Raw genomic sequence first — 23,667 nt, 5'->3', positions numbered from 1 at the left:
GGGTTTTATGACAATGGCAGATCACCTTGATATTTGTCGTCATAACATGCAGGCAGGTCTGCCAAAACCTTTTCAGCAATAATAAGTGTTTAATGCACTGTCCAAAACTTTGCATTGCCCTGTAGATCCAAAGGATACATCCATTCACCCTCTGAATTTTCAAATGTAAACCACCCGTTTGTAGTAAGATGTGTTCTGAGTTTTGAGCTCAGGTGCACACAAGCCAATGAGTTCACTGGAACCGTATTGATCACGCTGTTTCTGCCTAGGTATGTCAATAGGATGCACAGGGCAGATTTCTCTCTTAAGGTGTTTCTGCCAGATAGGTTATAAGCAGAATAGCAATCTGCTAAAGATCTCAGATTAAAAAATTTATTGCAGTGTACTGGCAAAAAGGGATTTAGGAAATGGACAAAAATACTAGTATAGCTTGCTGGGGTTATGAGGTTAATATCACAACGAGCCTTAGCTCAGAGATGTAATGGGGCTCAGACCCAAGGATAATTCCATTTGTCATGTATCATGGCATACATCCCCTTCACAGTGTGTTACCATTATAAATGTTAGCTGTGCATCTGTGAGATTATTGTTTAAATCATTTTATCATACTACAGCTCATAAAAGCATTCTGTGCCTAAAACCAGTCTGTGGTATCAGGAAAGGCATCTTTCAGCATCATTTTGATATGATTATTTTGATGATATTGTAACAGGATCAGAGCTGATGCCCAAAGCTCTTTCTACCAGAATAGTTGGAGGAATATGGTGGTTTTTCACCTTAATCATAATCTCATCCTATACTGCCAACCTGGCTGCCTTCCTGACTGTGGAGAGGATGGAATCCCCCATTGATTCAGCAGATGATTTGGCAAAGCAAACCAAGATAGAGTACGGGGCTGTGAGAGATGGATCCACAATGACCTTCTTCAAGGTAAGATGGCATCAGCCAGCTCTGTGTGGTCGGACTGACTCATGGCCCTCTGGTGATAAATGGTGAGGTGGAATCACAACACTTGGAAGGATTACCGTAACAGGTAAGTACATCATTTGCCTAAATGCATAGAGGATTCTTCAACAATATTAATGTAAAAGGTGGGAGATTTTCCCCCCAAGACATATGGAGAAACAACCTGATGCTGTACTTCTGTGAGGGGCAAACCCATGCATTTGATGGGAGAATCTGAAGGGAACCAGGGCATGGATGTGGGGACATTCTACTCCAGGAGGGGATCTTGGCTTCTTACAGCCACTTGGCTGAGATCACTTCTGAATGTCACATTTGCACCAGAAAAATACTGCAGGCAGTCAAAATGTGAGGTTGTTTGTCCCATTTTTAAAGTGGTCCATGGTCAATATTACACAGACTATTAATATACGGGCCACATACATGCATGAACACATCTGTAAGTAAAAGATCATTTTCTGTGGCTAATTGCTTTGTAGATAACTGCATTCTTTTGTTCTTCAATATTAGTATTAATTACATACAAAATCAGTTAATCTCATAAAATGTCAACGTAAAAGCCTATAAGATATAAATATAGGACATACGCACAAAAATCCTCTGACAATTAGAATTAATTAGCAGCTTCAGCAGTAGCCTCAGCAGGGAAGTTAAGCACAGAATGAACTCGTATCATGCTTTTCATCGGCATCTAGGAATGGTGTTTATAGATATTCAAATATGCCTTTGAAGAGGGAGGCACCATGGGGAAGCAGCATGTGGGGCAAAATAATACTTGTGCCACATGTGTGTGCAGGAGTGAGTAGCTTCGGCCCCCCCGGTGCTGAGAGCCCAAGCCCCTGCTGCTCCAGCCTGAGCTTTAACCACAAACCCTTCTGCTTCCACATGGGGCAAAGTGCTTCCACACACAGACAAAAAAGGATCACAGCTAAAGTATTTGGGTCATCTCTCAAAACGAATAATGCTCATCAAGGATGTTTCAGTCATGTAATAGATCTGACAGTAGGCTATCCCTGATGGAGCTGTCAAGGGTGAGCTGCCCTAGTAATGGCTCTCCTGTGACTGAATAGAAATGTTTCTGTGCTGAAAGAAAATGCACAAACTACAGCATTTTTCAGAGCCTCATTATAGTCTGTTCTTGAAATGATGAGCTGACATTTCCATTAAGATATGCTGGGAAACCTGTCTGGAGATATTCCTGGAAACTGCGTAAGGCAAGTACCAGGCTCTCATCAGGAGCGTAAGGCAGTAGGAAGCAGCCTGTGCCACCTTCTGAAGGGCTCTGGGAAACTCCCTTAGTCTAAGAGCTCTTCGCTGCCCAGTCACTGTCATTGCTATTCTGAAGTCATATTCAGTGTCGGGAAGAAATCTTCAAAACCTGTTACTCCTGTGGTTTTTCAGAGGAAATAGTTTCTTAATTTTGTCATGAAAAGTTCAGAAGAAATTTCTAGAGCTGTTTCTGGCTTTACACTGATTTTGCTGCACCATTAATCCCTGTGGTTAAAATTTGTAGGCTTAAAAGAATGTAAGCCTTTAAAAAAAGTTTCAGACAAAGTGATTAAATATTTATATGCTATACGTGCTAACTTACTTGTGCCTGAAATACACATGTACACAAACACAAGTGAAAGGACACTAGTTTTTGTACAGAATGGAGATAGATTCTCTGGCAGAGTGAAAGTGACATAGTGAAAGGTGCATGAAAAATACCATTTATCACACTTGTAAACCAGCGAGCCACATAGTGTTATATAAAAGGTGTTATGATTTTTATTACAGAAGCCCTTCAAGATCCTCACAAGATTAGGATTTCTTTATGCTGTCCAAAACTTAAAAAAAAAAATCACAGAGTAAGTCTCTGTACAATAAATACAATTGATACTTATGTATGCAAAAGGACGACTGTGTGCTCTGTGAGGACATGACTTTTACTCCCTCGGACTGTAAAACGCTGCATATACTTCTTGAGCTAAGTAAGCACACACACACACAGACCAGTGAGAGGCCTAGGAATTAGAAGGCAGAGGTAAGGGTCTGTGGGCAGCAGTTACTCCCATTCCCGCGCTGCACGTGCATTACAGTATAGTTTAAGAAAAAGCACCTTTGCCACAGCGGTTCTAGAGAAAACACCTGAAATAACTCTGCTTCTTTTTGAGGAGCTGTGAAGTCCTGATCTGGTGTGCACAGTTTCCCTTGGGCTGTCCCATGCTGCGACAGACTCTGGGAGCACCCCAGTTCCCTGGGGCACTCTCCGACAGCCATGCCTCTGAGATTCGAGGGCTGGAGGGGCTGAGCTGGGGTGAAAGGTGCTTTTCACGGTGGGCAGCCTGTGCTGCAGGGACAGTCCTACCACCTGGGAGTGCTGATGTGATAGGGACAGGGAAAGGGAAAGGAGGAATCAGCACGACTGGGTGCAACAGCAGTAAAAATGTCCTGCAGGAATGTAGCGCAGGGCTGGGTTGCACTAAGGAAGGGTCATTAATTCAAGTGCTTCCTGTCTTGCAAGATTTGATTTATGTAAGGGCTACGCCCAGTGCTTAAACCAAGAAATGCCAAGAGAAACAGCAGACCCTTTCAGACAAGCATCTTTTTAAGGCAAAACCATGACACTCCAGTTGTTCCTCTATGGAGGAGAGAGGAACAAGAGAGTGCCTGTCATGTAGGACATGAGATGCAAAGACCAGCTGAGTCTAATTTTCAGAACTATAAGAGACAAACAAGGCAAAAGTATTTCTGAAGACATAAAGCGCAGAAAAATATTCTGGCACAGAAAAATCTCTGAAGAGCTTTAGTTTAGGAGTTTGTGCTTAAAAGTAGGCAGTGAGAAGCCCCTGAAAGATGATATCACACAATGTACCTACTGAATAGGGTGGAGGTTGGGAACCATATGAGAAAAGCAAGGTACTTCCACTGCTTTTCTGAGAACTCTGTTTGCATTTATTCAAACTTACATCACTTTTTATTTAGTCTTGTTTATAATGCATATACTAACAGTTGTGTTTTTTCCACTAATTTTGAATGCCTTACACTAGAATCCCTGTTGCAACAGTGTCCCCAGAAAAACTATTGCTAAAGAGGCAATATTTTCAAGAAAGTTTCTGCAGTGACTATGCCTTCTAGCTAGGTAATGGGGGGAATGAAAACAAAAGCAATTGAAATTATTTGTGGGGAAAAAATGGAGTTCTGACTTTGAAGGAACCTCAGAGTCAGCCTCCTCCCTGTACACAGATCCCAGATCTGGCCATACCAGATTAAAATACCCAGAAAACAGGGCCCAGACAGTTAAGGAGCACTCCAGCAAGGGGATGGGGTTCTAGGCAGGTGAGCCAGCAGGATCTCAGACAGCGTTCACTGTCTGTGTGCATGTCAAAATTTGGGAAAAGTCCAGCTCAAAGGCAAGATGTTTCACATCCACAAATCGTGACACACATACCTATTTCTCCAGACTGCTGTCCTGCTCTGTTTCCAACACGTCCATAAATCTTACATTGCTTTCTTGCCCCTCCGTGATAATGGATCTTAATCTCATGTTGCAGCTCTTGCCAGCTCCTGCCTTCTGATGTGCAGACATATTTCCACTGAAATCAATGGGAATTCAAAGGAGAGAATTTGGCATGTCACCTATCCTGAAAACAATGGGAGTTGGCAAGTTGGGAAGCTAAGATCTTTCTTTCAAACTCATCTGAATAAGGAATACATCCTTCCAGTAAATTTAATATCAGACTCAATCTACTGCATAAACTTATCATCAATTTTAAAAAATATTCCCAACTGAGAAGTAAAAATGGTTTCTACTAGTAAAGAGCCACTTAACCATCTTCAAAGTTTAGTGGTATCCTGTGGCTTACCAAGCTTAGGTGGAATTTAGGTGATATTCACAGATATTGAATTTACAGGTGAAGCATATTAACAGTTAAAGCTCAAAGAACCAGAAAATCAACTTCTCACAGGAATTCCCCAAACACCAGTGTTTAATAAGGACACATATTCTCCACACAGTGAGCCTAAAATCAGCTGTGATGGCCACAAATGAAAGAAAGGGCCCATGAAGGGAGGATATAATGCCCCAGAACGGGCAAAACCTAAGTGTTGTAACTTTCAACAACCTTCAATATTCACATTAAAAAGTCAGTTTTTGTGTGTCTGGCTCATGCTAGGCTGCACCAACAGCAATGGTTGGCTTTGCCATCCTGAGATAAAATTGTATCTACTGGCAGTTTCTAGTGGCCCAGCTGTCTGTAGGTCTACCTTGATATTTAATCCAAAAGTGACATTGTGCGCTCAAAGTTGTTTGAGAGCATACAAGGAAGAGAGAGGTTTAATCATGTTAGTAGTGTGTGAGCTCTTGAAGGTTTTTTGGTTTGTAGGTAGCCCATCTGGAGGGTAGCAGGAGCAGGGCTCCGGCCTGTCCCTGAGCAGGTTCAGTTTTTCTTCTCATATCCTCCAACAAAGGCAGAAGTGTGAAAAAGCGGGCACTGGCATTGCCTTTCCCTGCAGGGTGTGTTGGTCCCTCAGGGGCTCTCACAGCACAGGGAAAGGAGCAGGGAGGAAGGGATGTTCAACACCGTATGGAGGTGGCTGGGGCTTCTGGCATCCCTCTTAACCTGTGCAGCTGGGCGTTGACACAGGACACGTACACGTTCCTCATAGCAAACTCCCCTTAACTTCAGTGGGAGGAGGATGAAGTCCTTAGGACTGATTGCAATGGAAAGCAGAAAGCAGAAATTTGTTTAGAAGCCGCTTTGCATTTGTTTCTCAAGTTTTATCCTTGACATACATGACTTCTAGGCAAGTGATATCACTACAGAAGAGCCAGTACTGTATTTATCAGGCTTTTGGAGTAGCACATTTGCCCTGACAGGCAGAAGCACTGCTTCTGAGTGCACAATATCCACCTGCACTAATTTAGCTGGGTTATGTGCTATAATCCATATACCAGCACAAAAAAGTTCAAAGCACTTCACAGTCATGCCAGTAATGAAGTCCTTGGCACTGCAAAGGGAGTGAAAAAAGACATTCCTCAGCATAAAGCACAGCAGGAGAGAGAGGCTACAGGAAGGAAAACCCTGGTACCAATTCTCTTTCATTCAAGATGTGCTATTGGCATCGTTCACAACGAAAGGCTGAGGAGTATTTTACAAGTGTAATTTGGGTGCTGGTGTGATTCTGTGCCCTTGTTTTCCCTCCTTAGAAATCCAAAATATCAACATATGAGAAGATGTGGGCGTTCATGAGCAGCAGGCAGCAGACAGCACTGATGAAGAACAACGATGAGGGAATCCAGCGCGTGCTCACAACGGACTATGCACTGCTAATGGAGTCGACCAGCATAGAGTACGTGACTCAGAGAAACTGCAATCTCACCCAGATCGGGGGGCTCATTGATTCAAAAGGCTACGGCGTGGGAACCCCTATTGGTAAGATGCTTTCCAGCACAGGTGTTGTGGAACACACCCAGCAATGACCTCTTCAGAAATTTAGAAGGCCATTTGAATCATGTCCTAGTCTTTTAGAAACGTGTCTCATCAAAACAGTCATGACCTCAGAGGAACACATAAGAACAGTGAGAAGCAATTGCAAGGTTCTTCAACTGCATCAGGGATTTCCGTGTTTAGAGCTAGGCAGAGTCTTAAGACCCCCAGTCTCTGTGAACTCTTTCCAGTAGACCTTTTTTAGTATATCCAGTGTCCTTTTCAAGATTTTCATAATTGCAGAGAATTAGAAAGAGTGTCAGTTTTTTGTGCTGGGCTCTTGTGAATAATCGGCACTGGGCAGCCAGATCTTTTTCCTGCACAGTATACTTCCTGTACTGCTCACATATGCATTTACCATGCCATGCTCAGTTAATAGCTATTCAATTTTATTGTCTTCAGGGGAATTATTCAAGGCAATATCAGTTTACACAGATATAACAGGTGAAGTATTTGGTCCATCAGTTGCTTGGTAGACCAGATATAAATAAGGAAGAAACACCACTGCACTTTGAACTGTGATTATCTATGCTACTGAGTACCTCAGACAGATTGTCATATAGATAACATTTTAAGTATATTTTTCAACTGGCTGTGTGAGAACAGCCATCTTACCCTGAGGAGAATGATACAAAAGCTAAAATCCCAAATAAAGACAAATGTATGGCAAGAGTTTCATTGCAGTTATAAAGCTGCCATAGTTTAAACCAAGAACAATGAAGGAATGATTGGAACAGATGGTAATCTTCAGAGAGAGTGCATCCATTGGAAATACAGCTGTGAAATATATTTGTAAGATATTTTTGTATGATAAATGTGCTTTAATTTTTTTCTTAAGGAAAACCAGAAAGACTCAGGGGAATAGATGTCTCCAAGCACTGTGGAATAATTCAGTGTGATCAGGCATCTTAAATTTTTATAAGATTTATTTCATAAACAAGATAAGCTGTGGAGATCCTTCCACTATTCAGATGGACCCCAAAGGCTCTGTTATTTTTCTCATAGCATTTGAGACTATTAATTGCAGAAGCTGTATGGAAAAAAAAAAATAGATGACTTGTCTGCGACCCTTAACACCAGAGTTTCAGAAGGTCTTAACTGTTCTGCATTCATTCCTTCAGGAGAATGCACAACCACATGGCTAGGGTTTGCAGCAGCAAAAATATGCCTCACACTCCAAAATATCCAGTGAAAGTGCTGAATACCATCATCATTTGGCTCCCAAAGAAACAGGAAGGTGAATTTTTGAAAGTTCTTCTGTGAATCCAGGCAATGTACTGTTTTATTTATCAGAGCAATTTCTGCAAGTGAAAAACTGCAGAGATAGGCTGTCTTCCTACTTCTTTGTGCTGAATTAGGTTAAAGGACATTTAGGCGTAACAGCAAACATCTCCGTTTATGCTTATTAGGGAGCCAGTGGGTCACAAAGAGGGTTTTCATCAGATTCTTGGCAAAGACCATTACTAATGAAAAATCTGCAGTGATGGCTGGTGGTGAACTTAATGAACTCTGGAGGTGCTGCTGTAGGAAAAGCACCTTTAAGCAAAACCTGTGCAAAATGTCACCCTGGGAGGAATCCAGTTTAAGAAAGCAACATTATTATAAGTGTCAGGACAGGTTCCAGTATCACTGCCAGTGCTGATGCTAGTAATTCTAACACTAAAGCTATTACCAGTTACTTGGGAGACTGCTAAGAAGGTAGATAGATGCATTTCTTGGCCTGAGAGGTAGGTTGTTAATAGCTCAGAGGCCATAAATGATATGCTAAATATTCAAAGAGGTGTTGGGATGGATTTGTGTGCGGTCTTAGTGCTCACCAATAAAACATCACCAATCCAACACTTCAGGCACACTTGACAGACTTTAAAAGCAAGCATAGAAATATAGATGCACCTGTTACCCTCAAGGTGAATTGTGATAGTCCTACTGGCAACATAAACATCTCAAGAAAGAATGAACACCCCCACAAATCCTGCGTTGTGACTCAGGCTGCTTCACTTTACCTAACAGCTGTGTCCTTTCAGACAAGGGAAAATAGATGAGTCCTACAATCTAAGAGACTCCAGCTACCAGGGTGACAAACCTCTCCTAAGGTAGAAACAATTCTGCTCTTTCTTCTAAGAGGCATTGCTGTTTTCAGTGGTAATAATTCAGTTCTCTGTGTAAAGACAGTTTTGGAGGTGTTTTGGTTTTATTTTCTGTTGTGCTGCTTTTTGGTTCTTTAATAGCATGCATACAAATCATCTATTCTTACAGCAGGCGTATTTTCCTTTCAAAGCTGGCTACCTCAAGCAGTGGCTGCTGATTGCTGGCTTCCCAGATAGACTTTGTATAACCTGACACATGTCTCTTGGCATCTGTGGTCACAGCATGTCCTAGTGCTGGCAGTAAGGTACACTGAAAAACAGCTGAGTGTTGGCGCAACAAATGAAGAACTGCAATGTTTTTCACACTGATTCTCCTCAGACAATGCTGTGTGCTAAAGGAAATGGAAAGCAGAGAGGGGGACTTGTATTCATGGTACAATTATTTTTAATAGTGTCCTGCATGACAATATAAGAAAGAAAACTGAAGCTGTGAGGCCAAATTTCCAAGGCTATTTATATGCATAAAGAAAGAAAAGTGATGCCTAGGGAGATCTTCTCAAGTATCTGCATCTACGTGCAACGCTATCACGGAAATTCTGGTACCTGTTCTGCCTTAAAGTTTGTTTACCTTGATTGGATTGAGAATTGCAACTGCTTTAATTTGCAGCAAAATGTGACTTTTGGTGAAATTACAGGTTAAGAAAATAGTCTTATTAATGGGCTAAAAGAGAGGAAAGGATGGATGGCAGTTAGATACAAGGACAAAGGACTGGCAACACTGACTGTATTTCAGCCCAGACACTAAACGCTTCCAACTGTAGGAAGCCCAGCATGGCAGGGTTCGGGGTTACATATATACCTTTAGAGCCAAACAGCCTTTCTTGTAACCCTCTCATAAAATCCCTGCCCCATAAAGAAAAGTCTCTCTCAATGCCAAAACCAACTTCCACTTGTCTATTACAGTTAATAACAGGATTGCTGCTGTTATTGTTGATAACTTCAGCTTGTGGCAACATGGGAAAAGCTGATTGGTAGCAATTGCCTTCAACTAGGCACTGTTCCAGAAGCGGGGTGAGGGTCAAGCCTCCCCCTTGTTCCCCTTTAGGGCTACAGGCTTGTGCTTCTGCAAGAGCACAAGTTGGCTGAAGGGACTTAGAGGCGGCAGAGATTTTGGAAGATGGAGAGCCAGAGCAGAGTGCGTGAGAGGCAAACCTAAACAGATTGAACCGCCCAACGTGACCCCGCTATTTGCCAGATACTGTACAGGCCCATTAAGGCTGCTGAGCCTGAAGACACATCATTTAGCAAGCTGTTGGCCTGAAAATAAAAAGCATGAAAATAGTTGCTATTTTCAGCTTGCAGTGCCAATATTGTTGCAAGTCACGGAAAAAAAGACTGGGCCGCCTTCTTATAAGCTGTAAGGCAGCTGAAGTGGAGTTGTGGGCTTATGCAGGTATAAATGAGGAGAGAATGTATCTGATTGACCGTGGGCTTTTCTTAGACAGCTACTCATTTTACATGCAGTAGGAAAAATAAACAGATGTTGAAGTAAATAGAAGAGATGCAAAGCGGAAAGTCTCAAAGGATGCTCGAAGCAATATTCAAACGTGATATGGAGGAATTACTTAGCAAGAAAACCCACTGCCAAGGCTTAAATAAACCTCAGTAGGAGACCCTAGAAATTATAATGAATTCTCAAACAAATAACCGCACCAAAAGAGCCTTCTGCTTTCCAGTCCCCAGGGCAGACACCAACAGATAGTCCTCTTCCCGCTTCGAGCCAAAGAGAAACCAGGGCTTCCTAGCTGGAATGAATCTTGTGATAAGGGAGCACTGTTGCTTCAGATAGCAACAGCTTGCTCCCTCCCTGCCTTCACTTTGCTGCATCCAGCACTGACGGCTCTTGCTCTCACCTTTCAGGGTCTCCTTACAGAGACAAGATCACCATTGCCATCCTCCAGCTCCAGGAGGAAGGAAAGCTGCACATGATGAAGGAAAAGTGGTGGCGAGGCAACGGCTGCCCCGAGGAGGACAGCAAAGAAGCCAGTGCTCTTGGGGTGGAAAATATTGGGGGCATCTTCATAGTGCTCGCTGCAGGGCTTGTTCTTTCGGTGTTTGTAGCCATTGGTGAATTTATATATAAATCAAGGAAAAACAGCGATATTGAGCAGGTGAGTCATTCATTTCCAGCTTGCTTATGTTTCTGGGAGGCTGAGGTTTGTGGATGTGGAGGTAACTGCATTATAAGACCCTGCTGGATTGCAGATTTTTTATTGCTGAAGTCTCACCGTGCGTTTCTGGCACTAAAGACAAATAATTTATTAATAAGCACAGGGAAGTACCTCACCCACAGTCCAATTAGTGCTGTTTAGTATGGCAGTGCAGAACAAGAGCAATTAATTTCTCAAACAGTTTCTGGTTCATCTTTAAGACTTCAAGTATAAATTACATTGAAAGGAATAAGACATAACTGGATTTTTTTAATATGACATTAGCATCAGCCCTTTGAGTAACAAAAGGGATATACTTCCAAATCCCCGAGTATAATTTTTCTCTTCCTCTAGAAAACTTTTTTTTCACAGCCAGGGGTTTATGCACTGTGCTGAAGCATGCACTTCAAAGCAGGGAGACCTACTGAAAGGTGATGGATGCCACAGTAAAGTAAGATTACAGAGCCAAAGAAATTCTGGTTATAGCTCCACTGAAGCGTAATGAGCAATTTAAAAGGGCAGAGTGAAAACAAAAGAAATGCTGTGCACAAATAATTCCTTGAGTATAACAGCAGTTTGTCAAATAGAATCAGTCATTAAAATAGAGTGTAAACATCCGTTTACCAAACCACTAGCTGCTGTAAAAGAAACAAGGCATGAGCAGCAACTCAGAGTCTGCTCGTGAAGTTGTCTGCCAGGCCTTTTACTCTGGCTGCCTTCCCTGATGCCGGTTTGGTTCTGGCTGTGTCCTAGACCCTGACGTGGCCCTCGTTGGCTCAGCTGCTGTATCTGCTCTCATCCTGTTCGCTTCAACAGGACTTACCGTAGGGACAAGGGTCACATTGCACTGCAGCATCAGTGGCCCCTAAGGCAATCACTAAGAGGTGGGATCATATCACCTAACTTCAGGTTTCTAGACGTGAGGCATCTACTTATAAGCAAGTTGTTTAAGCTCACTTTGCACTTTTAGAAGGGAAAGGCAGGAGCTTTTCCATGGGCAATTCATCCTCTTTATCCGAGATGTAATCCTGCAAGGCTGATGACATAAATGCCAGAAATTACTGTCGAGAAAAATAACCTTAATGAAGGTGGCAGGGATGAGTGGGAGGAGAAGGAGAACATTTTGAACTTGGTCTCAGAGGTGCAGTTTACACTGCATACAGCAGTGGTGCTGCCACGTGAGAGGGATTGACACCTGAGTAAAAACAAGCAGCCAGGGCTGAGGGCATCAGGGGGCAAGGTCTGATTTTGCATAGGGTAAATCACCTGTATCTCCTTGCTGCCGGTAAGGGATCATCGTAAGCTACGGCTACGACAACTGCTGTTCAGACAGGTGAAATGAAGTGAACTGAATCCTACTTGGATATTATTTTGGGTCCATGACACCTAATGTCAATGTCAGTGGACCTGGTCCTCACAGTATCCTGCAGCAGAGTACAGCTCCTGACTGTGCAGACATCTCCATGTGTGCCTGAGCAAGCCCTCATTAAAGGCAATGGCACTGTCTACGAACAACAGATGCAGCTCATGTGGAGCAATTTTGCAGGCCATATTAATTAAGGTATCCCTGTTTTGGAATAAGTCAGAGATAAAAGACAGATGTATTTTGCACATATTGCAGCTTTCTGATTAGTATGTTAACCCCATGAAACAGTTTTAGCACAAAATGCATAAAGAATGTATTGATATCTTTGTATCATTCATGTCTCAGATGTTTCATTCAAATATGTTTTGGAGAACAGTTGCAGCTAATTAAAATGTTTAGTATAAATGCTAATATGGTGCAGAACATCCTGGAAACACTTCAGGAGTCTGGGAAAGACAATGTATTCCTGAAGTCATAATTAAAGTAGACCTAAAGCTTTACATCATGAGGGAGTGTTAATTTACTAAGCAACATGTTGGGTGAATAATGTAGTATTCAGGGACACATATATACATACATATATATATACCTTTTCTGAAACTGTACTACTCTTCCACTGCAATGTGTTGTGTATTATAGGCAGTCTCTTGATAATGAAAACCTTAAGTGAGTTAATGTGGCAACATCATACTTCCTTTCCAGGAGTAATTTTACACAAAGTAGAATACCAGTGATTCCAGTGTTACTTTCTGATTTCTCTCAGTTTGTCTTATTTTTAATTTGGTGAAATAAGAAGCTTAGATGGAAAATGCCATACAGTGTATATTATCACTAAGCTAATCCAAAGCATGAGTTGAATACAATCTGTGACTTTTCTGTTTCCATAAATAGAATCTCTTTTGATTTAAATAGCTTTTGAATCTCATTCTCATGTTTGTTTTTAATTTTACTTCTTTCATTTATTTATTTTCTCCATTTTTCTTTTCTTGCATGCAAGGCCTTTTGTTTCTTTTACGGACTACAGTGTAAGCAAACCCATCCGTCCAACTCCACCTCTGGCACCACCTTATCTACGGAGTTAGACTGTGGCAAGTTAATCCGAGAGGAGCGAGGGATTCGAACACAGCCCTCAATTCACACTGTATAGTCAGGAAAGAAAAAAGGTGTGTCCGATGGAAAGCATTAAACTTAAACAGTGCACATAACGGCAAAGGTTGTACTCACCAACACATAGTTAATGATCTCAAAGTGCCTCTTGCTTCAGCAGGAGATAAGCTTATCTAACGCAAATTGTCAAAGTCCTGGAAATTTGGGCAGTTTAAATGCATATCACAGAAAATAATTACACCTACAGTGAAGAGTGAGTGCAATAGACTGTAGTAGACTTTAAGAATTATCACAGTCTCTATGTACAATTGTCATCTTGTCATTTCATGGGGTAATTCACCTTTTTCAGGTAAGAAAAATTATTTGCCTCCTTTTCATCTTCTACCAAACCTGAGCAAACCAATGGCAGTCTCATTACTAAAAGCGTGGAGAAATATTTTGCTTGATCTCTGCTGAAGCATTCAGCAAGTGGGCCAGGCAGTTCTTTATAAACCTCAGAAAATAACCTGCAGGGCTCCATTAACTTTCTGAACCCCTGTTATAAGCAGCCAGAGATTTTTAGCTGGCATATCTTATTCCCAGTGTCAATATTTAATGAATTTTAATTCATCCATTTAAAATTCATTAGCCAAAGCCTCCAAGTAACTATCATAGCACAAAATCATATCTGTCAGTTAAATTTTATGCCATGTAACCATTAACATTTAAGAACATGTTCAACAAAAGCACCCTCAGGCACTCCCAGTATATACCTTTCATAGAATAACTCTGTTGACTTGGTTTGAGCAATTAATGATATTCACTATTATAAGGCTTTGTAAGATAGAAAACTCCTTTATGGCAAAATCAGTATATCAATTTAGATCAAACAGCAAAGCCTTGGCATTGCTTCGCATATTTAAATTCACAAGGAAACTTTTGTGTAGGAAGTTGGTACTGGATGTTTTTTTTATATCCTGGAAGGGTACCAGTTTGATTTCCTCTAATCCTCAGCCAGTCTGGGGACTGCCAGGGCAGGAGACAATGGACTGGATCTGTTGTTGCCACTGAAAAACATATGACAACAATTTGAGGTACACATAATGTACAGAAATGCCAGCTCATAGGACGTCATGAACTGTGGCAAACCACCATGTTTTCAAAACCTGATTACATTTAATCTGTATTTCATTATATCCCAGTTTACATCCAGTTTCACCAATTCATTTCCTGCCCCTCACACCTACTTTATGTTTTCTTGCCTGCTGTAGTTCCTCCTGATCAAACAAGTTAATGATCTGCTTTACTGAGGGACGATTTCTGGACTCTACTGCATTTAGAAAACTTGTTCAAGTGGGGTGCCTCCACACTCAGTCACTGAAGTGCTGCGCCGAGTGCTCTGCTCTCCTCTTGAATTGTTTCTCTCATACCTGGCTCCTGAGAAAAGCCAGTGCATACAGTGACCCGTGTTTTCCTTCTATTCATGTTACAGTTTTTGGCCAGAACTATTTATACTGGCAGTAGGCTTAAGTATTTTTTGTGACAAAGATGTACTGCTCGTAGTTAGGCTATACCAATTCTTTGCCAGTGCTCATCCGTGTACATAAGTGTTTATGCTCCACTCCAGATGCTGTAAGAAATTGTCTTGCTCAAAATTGCATTTTAACTTGTTTGAATAGCACCTTGAAAGCTTTGGGTCTTCACAAAATGAGTCTTTTTACCAGCAAAGACTTGAATTAGATCTTCTGTATCCCTGATTTAAGAAAGCACTTTTGTTTGCAGTTTCCCAGTAGAAGATATTTAAAACTAATTAAACTCAGCTTCTCTCAGCTCTCAGAGGAGAAGGAAAATTCCTGTGTTTATCTCCATCATTGCTCTATGCAAGAAATCTTCCGGGTTGCAGCCTCGACCAGTTTTCTAATCGCTTTTTAGATGAACGCAGAATCGAGAAATTTTCTGTCACTTTTGGGGTAAACATTTTCCTGTCTGTCAAGGAAATAGACACACTGTTAATAACAGTCATCACTTCCCCATGCCTAGTTGTCCCCACAGACAACCTCACAGACTTTGGCTTGCCTGTGGGAATTACAAAGCAGCTCCTCCTTTCCCTAACAGAACTTCATATCTAGCTACAAAAGAGTTATTAAAAAGCCTTACTTGCTCCTCAGCAGCTACGCCAGCAGCTGAGGCAGTAAAGAGCCAGCGTTCCACCCGAGTGCTAATAAATCTATGCTTGTAAAGACAGTTTTTGCAAGGTTTGCCATGGCTCCAGGAAAAAGCAGGTGCCTTCAAGTTAACAGTGAGGCTCGAGGAAGGCACAGCCCATAGCATCTCCCATGAAGTGCATGGCACCTGAGAGGACTCCTGCATAGACATAACAAGCTTTAAGAAGAAGTGTTGAAGCTTTCAGAGATTTTCTGCTTATAAGAACTCTAAGCTTCTATGACAGCTATACTTGGAAATTTGGCCACAAAAAAATACAGATGGTCACCACTGCATCTTCCTAACTTGCAGCCTTGCGACAGCATCCAGGACCCAATAATCAAACTAGATCCTTTCTCAGGTGCATGTCAGCGCAGGGACCTTGCTGTGCAATCAGCACAGAGCCAACAACTCTGCCTGTGATGGATGAGCCACAGCAGACTCCATTAGTTCTGGCACTGTGGTACCAGTAAAGCATAGCCAGAGCTATTTGGGGAGAAAAATAGCTGTAAGCATACCCTTATGTCACTTTATATTAATTTTTGTTTTGCTGTTGCTGTATTTTACTCAGAACTCCCAAAATATTCAAATTAATAAGTGTTTGCAAAAAATGGCATGTGATTTGACACACAGAAGCCACTGACCATTGAAAGCCAAGGGGCTGTAAATAAGCTAGTCCCAAGCCATTGCCAGGTTGGTTTGGCTGGGGTCAGTGTGCCTACCTTTATTTAGTGGCAGTTCCTGCCCTCATCAAACAGTCTGCAGTCCAATTTAGGCAAAGGTACAGGGGGAAGGAGGGAGAAAGGACAAAACAAGAGAAGAAAGAAGGGGACAAAGGCAATATGATCACCATTTCAGAGAGCCAGGATGAGGGTGGATTAACAACACGGGCCTGCATTGCAGAACTAGACCAAGCACGGCAATAACGCTTTCCCCATCTAGACTGATATTTCCTCAAAGTACTGCCATGGTATCTGTGTTTGTGCCGCCTCTCTCAGATCAAAGCCTTGAAGCTTCACGTCTTTAGCTCTTTGGAAACAAAGGAGGAGGAGAAGGGGAAGTAGGAAGAAATCCCCTATCTCAGTGAGGTTCTTGCAAAATAGAATTTTTTGTGAACTTGTCACATCTGCAGTTTCCCTTCTTCAGTGAACATCAGCTTGAGCCCCTCCATTTTCAGGCCATACCCCTACCTCCAAACGTGAGTACGGCCATCTGTGCCTTCACTGAGCAGTGCCATTTGTGTTTAGATGGTTTGGGAGACCAGCAAGTAGCTTTACTGATTTTTTTTTTTCTTGTAAACAGGAAACTGAGGAACAGGTTCTATAACTGAGGACGAGTTAAAATAATCCATGGATTATTGTCATACTGTTTTGACAATCACTGTTCAATAGACTGACAGTTTAAAAGATGACTTAATTTAGTGATCTGCTCATGCAATTAGCCATCAGTGACAGAATACTCAAATAGATTCTTAATGTGCTGCAACTAGGAGAAACTATTTTGGGTAATTTTTCTTTGGTGCACTAGGCACAATCAAATCACTTTCCTTTCAGCAGAAGATATATGTCAGTGACCCAGCTATGGATCCTTCACAGTGATGAGGGCACTGAAGAAGAAAAGTTCTGATTTCTGCACTTTCTCTTCTGTGCCTGAGCTCGTCAGGTGTTTTTCCAGAATAAAATCTGGCCCACATCCTTCAATTTCATAGAACCATAGAATCATAGAATGGTTTCAGTTGGAAGGAACCTTAAAGATCATCTAGTTCCAGCCCCCCTGCTGCAGGCAGAGACACCTTTCCACTAGACCAGGTTGCTCAAAGCCTCATCCAATCTGGCCTTAAACACTGCCAGGGAGGGGGCAGCCACAGCTTCTCTGGGCAACCTGTTCCAGTGTCTCACTACCCTCACAGGGAAGAATTTCTTCCTAATATCTAATCTAATTCTACCCTCTTTCAGTTTAAAACCATTACCCCTTGTCCTATCACTAAATGCCCTTGTAAATAGTCCCTCTCCTGCTTTTCTGTAGGCCCCCTTCAGGTACTGGAAGGCTGCTACAAGGTTTCCCTGGAGCCTTCTCTTCTCCAGGCTGAACAGCCCCAACTCTCTCAGCCTTTCTTCATAGGAGAGGTGCTCCAACCCTCTGATCATCTTCATGGCCCTCTTCTGGACTCGCTCCAACAGCTCCATGTCCTTCTTATGTTGGGGACCCCAGAGCTGGATGCAGGACTCCAGGTGGGGTCTCACAAGAGTGGAGTAGAGGGGCAGAATTACCTCCCTTGACCTGGTGGCCACGATGCTTTTAATGCAGCCCAGGATGCAGTTGGCCTTCTGGGCTGCAAGTGCACACTGCCGGCTCACATTGAGCTTCTCGTCAGCCATCACCCCCAAGTCCTTCTCCTCAGGGCTGCTCTCAATCCAGTCTCTGCCCAGCCTGTATTTGTGCTTGGGATTGCCCTGACCCATGTGCAGGACCTTGCACTTGGCCTCGTTGAACTTCATGCAGTTCACACAGGCCCACTTCTCAAACCTGTCAAGGTCCCTCTGGATGGCATCCCTTCCCTCCGGCGCATTGACTGCACCGCACGGCTTGGTGTCATCGGCAAACTTGCTGAGGGCGCACTCAATCCCACTGTCCATGTCACCGACAAAGATGATAAACAGGACCGGTCCCAATACCAACCCCTGAGGAACGCCACTCATCACTGGTCTCCACTTGGACGTCGAGCCATTGAGTGTAACTCTTTGAGTGCGACCATCCAGCCAATTCCTTATCCACTGAGTGGTCCATCTGTCAAGTCCATGTCTCTCCAATTTAGAGACAAGGATGTCATGCGGAACAGTGTCAAATGCTTTACACAAGTCCAGGTAGATGATATCAGTTGCTTTTCCCCTATCAACCAGCGCTGTAACCCCGTCGTAGAACTGAGAACTATTTTCGTAGTTCTCAGTTCTCCAACACAGTGCACTGGGTTGTTTGGTGTTGTGGGTTTTTTTTTTCGTTATTTGTTTCATTTTTGCAAGGTGTTAATAAAACACAATGGAAAAGTCTTGTCCCCAGTGGTATACCAACAGCATATGCAGCAGATCGATAAAACCTGACTACAGATTCTTTTTTTTGAGTCTTGTTTCTACTTTATTTTATGTGATTTTAAAAATCTGAATCTATAATTATCCTAAAGCTTAACACAGTGTTCTGCATGGGATTGTAAGGAAGGACTGGGAGCTTTATGACCAAGCTTTTGTAGCCTGCTGAAATGACCAAAGGGCAAAGAGGAAGAGTCTCACATCACAAGAAGAATGAAATCTGTTCTGTTTTTAAAGGATGACATTTCCTTTTAGCCTTGTATGCCATGTCCTGCAGCATTTTGACACTGCTAGAATGAGAAAGTCAAGCTGACTAAAAGCAAAATGTTAAACTTATTACTCTGTTGTTAAATATATTGCTCTGTGCCTACTCTGCTCTCATTCTGGGCAAGACCTCAAAGTGGACTTAACAGCATGTAAAAAAAATAGCTTTTTAAAGAAACCCTGTCAGTCTGGCTGTCCGAATATGAGACTAAAAGAACAGTATATTACCCTTTTAAATGGAATTTTAATGCCACCATCCCCTTTTTAAAGGCTACTGTAATTATTCTGCAGATATGGTGCTGTTCAGAGGGCCATCTTCGGAGTCCCCATTGAATGTGTTCCTTGTCTGTGATTTTCCTGTAAATCCTACAGTGTTCTAGCTGAGTTTGTACTTGCTCTGTACCACAGTTTTCTACTGCTTGAAAAGTTCAGGGCAATTGCAGTTTTCAGACATCTGTTCAGTTTCCTAATTGCACCTTAGAGATAAATAGGATTTTGAGCTATGCTTCCTGGGCCTCAGAAGAAAGTTCACGTGTAACTGTCCTGAATGCGTAATCAAATCCCTGAAAGTTCAAAGTATCATCTCAGATTGCTGTTTTAGACCATCTGAAGCTCTCTGGCAGAGGGGCAGAGAGAGCAAAGAAAGTCCTGTGTCTCCCAGGTTTTTAATGCTCTTTGCCACCTCCAGCTGGTTTTCTCGAAGGCAGTAGGATCTCAGACACAGGAATATGCACAAAATTGGTCAGAGTCATAGTTATGTCCATAACCATGGAAATATCTTTGAAGAATCAGTCCAGAGTCTTAAATCTACATTTAATTCATTGCTTCAGGTTGACAAAACTCATGCAAATGGTGTTTTGAGTCCTTTGGAACTAATTGTAATATAACTGTAAAACTGCTTTTGTGCTTTTACAAAGCCAGGAGCAGGAGCTGCAAGGTGTAGGAGCCAGGAATCTATCCCTGTAAACCCTCCTGCTGTCCCTCTCCCAACCCACTGTCTCTGTAGGATGGCTGAGCCCATTCCCATGTGTGTTGAGTGTGTGTGTTTCTATCTCTTTCGTGGATAACCAACGCACTGGGGCCCTGCACTGCCAGATGGGATAGGAGAGTCTCGATAAGTCAGAGCCCTTTCAGATTTTGAATGGCCTACTTCCGTACTTTGTTGGGTGGATAAACATCATCAGTTTACAGAAAATACCATCAACAAGAACAGTAATGTTTTTATATTCAGTTTTAGATGTAACTTCTATTGATGAACAAAAGTTTAATTCTTAGACAAAACCTAAACATCAAAGACATTCATAAGAATAGTCTTTCTGATAATATTTATTTTGAAATTCAAAACAGAGTTGGAAGTGGAACCAGTTGGGCACTTTACAAATCACGTAGTCAGATATTAAAAACCTCACGTACTTAATGTCAGCAATATGTTTTAAATATCTGTCTGCAGATGTAAAATGATCTTCATGGGACTATTTTGTTGATACGAAATTGAAAGGCATTATGATAATTGCATAGTCTGAATAATATGAATCAGTTTGGAAAACTAAAATACAAGCCTATTAAGAAGGCAGTAAAATGTACTATTTCACCTGCAGAAATCATCCCTGTATGCACATCGCAGAGACTGATGGCTATTAATAAATATACACACAACATATAGGTTAGTAAGAACAACAGGGAAAGAAAATAAAAATAAAACTGATCAATCCTACAAATGGTTAATATGATCCTTTCCTTATTTGCCATGGAGTTCTGGAATCAGTTTGTAATCTAGATTTTGAAAGCTCAATTAAAACTTAGATAGTAGAGAGAAATCATCCATGCTAAATCAGTCACTTAGAGCATACAGTTTTATTAGTTTGGAAACAAGTGGTGCTACTATCTAAAAAACCTGAAGCAATATAGAAATAGTGTCTGTGTTAGGATGATACCTGCTTCAGCCACTGCTTCCAGAGGGCATGAGGCTGCAGCAGACACCTTTGACTCTAACCCCAGTAACTCTGGAATTCCTATATTACATTGTCAAAGCGGATATTTACATGATAATTGCACCAGCAAATTCCTGGCTATTACCAGACAGTAATTTGAAAAAAAAAGCAGTACACTGCCCTGGCCTATGTCTGTTACATTTTGGGGCTGGCATGAATTAAAAGTAGTTTAATTTATGTATACTTAAGAATTTCAGATGAACAAAAATTAAACATCTCGAAGAAAGAGCATATCAAACTATAGATTTAATATACTATGGGATCTTAGTCTATGTGTAGCCCTTCCCACAAATGGACATGATGACATATGCAAGATCACACACATCTAAAATACACACAAACTCTGAGGCACTGCTGTCTTGGGCGCATTTGCAGAACCAGGGCTACACACATTATAGGGAGGGTTTATACTGGAGAGAAAGAAGCATGGTGCATGGGATTCACTTCTCTGGGATTCCTTTGCAACCTTAAATGATTTAACCTTGATCTAGGTTACTCTCATACTCTCTTTTGCATTTGAAAATATTCCTCTAGAATAGCTGGCTACTAGGAAAGCTTGGGTTGCCTCCTTTTCCAATAATATATCTGGTTTTACTTTTTTTAGCCCTGTATAACTGAGGTCACTATTGGATTATTACTGGTTAAGAAGTGAACACTGCTTACCTTGCATTGGTGCCACTCTAGAAGGGAATTTGTGTTTGATACAGAGAACCATGTCTGTGTGCTATTGCTGCAGTTTTACAAGAACTGTAGTTTTAACTAGTTTTAAAGCTGGTCAGTTCTGCAGTTCTCGAAAGGGTTTGCTAGGAAGGATTTATTCAACTTGATGAAGGTAAGGTCGTTAAAGCTTTGTTTCACACTGCTACCATCACTTCATTTTATATGTAATCTATTTATATATATTTGCATGGAACAAATTTTTTGCATTGCCAGATACTTCCACTTAAAGCGTCTTTGTGGTTTTTTGTTACATGTAATTATTCCAGCTGTAGATTTTAAAGGATGCTTCCACTTACCCAAAATGTCTTTGTCAATGTGGTAATGGTGGGGAGAAAAAAGATTTCTGCTTTCTTTCTAAACTATTCAGCTACCTTATTCTTGTGGTACTTTTCTCCTTTCTTCAACACACAATATTTGAAAAAGATTCTGTCCAAAGAAAGAAGAGGCTTGAGGACTGTGCTATATTTTAGAAATATCTGTTAATTTCATGAGGGGAAAATAACTAAACCACAAAGAAACCTTAAAAAATGATGGTATTTGTTTTCTCTAGTATTCCCCATTTTTTTTCCGCTGAGGTACATGTGGTTTAGAAAAGAAGATCTTTTTTTCTTTTAAGGTCAGGAGGAAATCTACCTACTGAAAAAGGGTAAGTTTTATGATATGAAGCCATCAAAACATCACAAATGCGTCTGTGTAGAATTTCAGAAACATTCATAATCAGCTTTAGTTAAGCCACAGTTAAATTAAATTCAGTGGAAGGCAAGTTAGTCAAAAACCATGACTTATTAGACTCATCTATTGTACCTTAGGGGCTTATTCAAAGCTGGCACAACTCATCTTAGAAGCTTTCCAAGCCCGCCAGTAAGAGCTTGGGTCCTTGCTTCTAAAAGCCACCATTTGTGCAAAGGGTATGGTCAAACTCTGCCTTCGATGAGAAGCGTTTAATGCCATTTCCATCTTCCACCAGTGTCTTTCTTTCAATGCGATAATGGAGGAGCTTGGAATTTCGCTCAAGCATCAGAAGAAGTTAAAGAAAAGGTCACGAACGAAGGGGAAATCTTCATTCACAAGTATCCTTACTTGTCACCAGAGGCGGACACTGAGGAAAGAAACCATAGCGTGAGCAAGGGAGACCCCTTTGAGGAAACATCAGGAACAAAAAAAAAACAAAACAAAAACATTGCTGCCTACAAGTCGATTGTGGTGGGATTTCTGAAACATAGACATTTACCTTGTTCTTCAGAAATTCTCTGTGGTTTCTTTTTTTAATCTAGAGGTACAACAGTTTAAATGCTCACATAGACTGATGTACTACTAATCATGTGGGAAGTGTCTCACTATTTCTTTTGAGATGGATTTGTATGCTCACCTGTTTTGCATCTCTCTTCCCCTCCCCATGCATCGCTGTATGTGCTTTCTAAATAAATAAACAAGAGACAGGGTTCTTTTTTCCAATAATCTGGGAGTGGAACTTTTTTTTTTCCTTTTGAAGAAAAGATTGCAGTTCTGTTGAGCACAGTTGTTTAGAAATCAGGACCCAGACAACCGAAGTAAAAATTCATATAATTAACTCATAAATAATGACAATTAACTCATAGACAGTACAAAAATGGCTTAAATACAAAGATATCCACCAATGAGCTATTTTTACTTCCTCTGATATTGTAAGGAACACTCTTCAGGTTTTTTTCTGTGAGAAACTTGTTTTTCCTTATCTTTTCTCTTTTTCATTTCTTTTAAAACACATTTATTAGGTAATGCCATGGCTCCAGGTGCTAGATATTCAAAAAGAAAACCCAAAATCACAAAAGTAATGATCAGTGAACACCGACATAGTCACACTGCTGTATCCTCCAGCTCCTGGTACCAATAAAACAATTCTTGACTTCAAAATGAAAATCCCTTAGAATTTAGAGCCAAGAATATTCAATTTATAACAAATATTGACCACAAAGATAACAGCATCTGACATGAATACAGTCAATGCTCTGGAATTAAAAATTTTTCTTGCAACAGCTGAGGGCACCAGCAAAACTTTTTAACAGTGAAGGAGGAATTAAGTCTTTTTTGTGAAGAAACCTGTCTGAAGAACAGTGATGCATTATAGCAGCAGATTCTGCCCCTCACCCCCGCAAATTGTTCCTTTATATTGCAGTGGGATGAAGCACATTTATATTTGTTGCTATATTGTCTCTGTGATTAATTCTGTTGTTCCCGGGGCTTT

General features: G+C 41.3%; 1 protein-coding gene across 1 annotated transcript in view; it reads left to right on the top strand.

Annotated features, from left to right (window-relative positions):
• Window positions 1-22,566, top strand: part of GRIK1 (glutamate ionotropic receptor kainate type subunit 1) — a 179,415-nt gene extending 156,849 nt beyond the window's left edge. Inside the window, exons 14-17 of the mRNA XM_068418307.1 lie at window positions 713-930; window positions 6,155-6,380; window positions 10,442-10,692; window positions 22,411-22,566. Of these exons, the coding sequence (XP_068274408.1) occupies window positions 713-930; window positions 6,155-6,380; window positions 10,442-10,692; window positions 22,411-22,566 (851 nt within the window). The remainder of the gene's footprint in view (window positions 1-712; window positions 931-6,154; window positions 6,381-10,441; window positions 10,693-22,410) is intronic.
• The last annotated feature ends 1,101 nt before the right edge of the window (window positions 22,567-23,667 follow it).

The sequence above is a fragment of the Nyctibius grandis genome, chromosome 2 (assembly GCF_013368605.1).
Source record: "Nyctibius grandis isolate bNycGra1 chromosome 2, bNycGra1.pri, whole genome shotgun sequence".
Lineage (NCBI taxonomy): Eukaryota > Metazoa > Chordata > Aves > Nyctibiiformes > Nyctibiidae > Nyctibius > Nyctibius grandis.
This window is presented reverse-complemented; position numbering and strand designations above follow the sequence as displayed.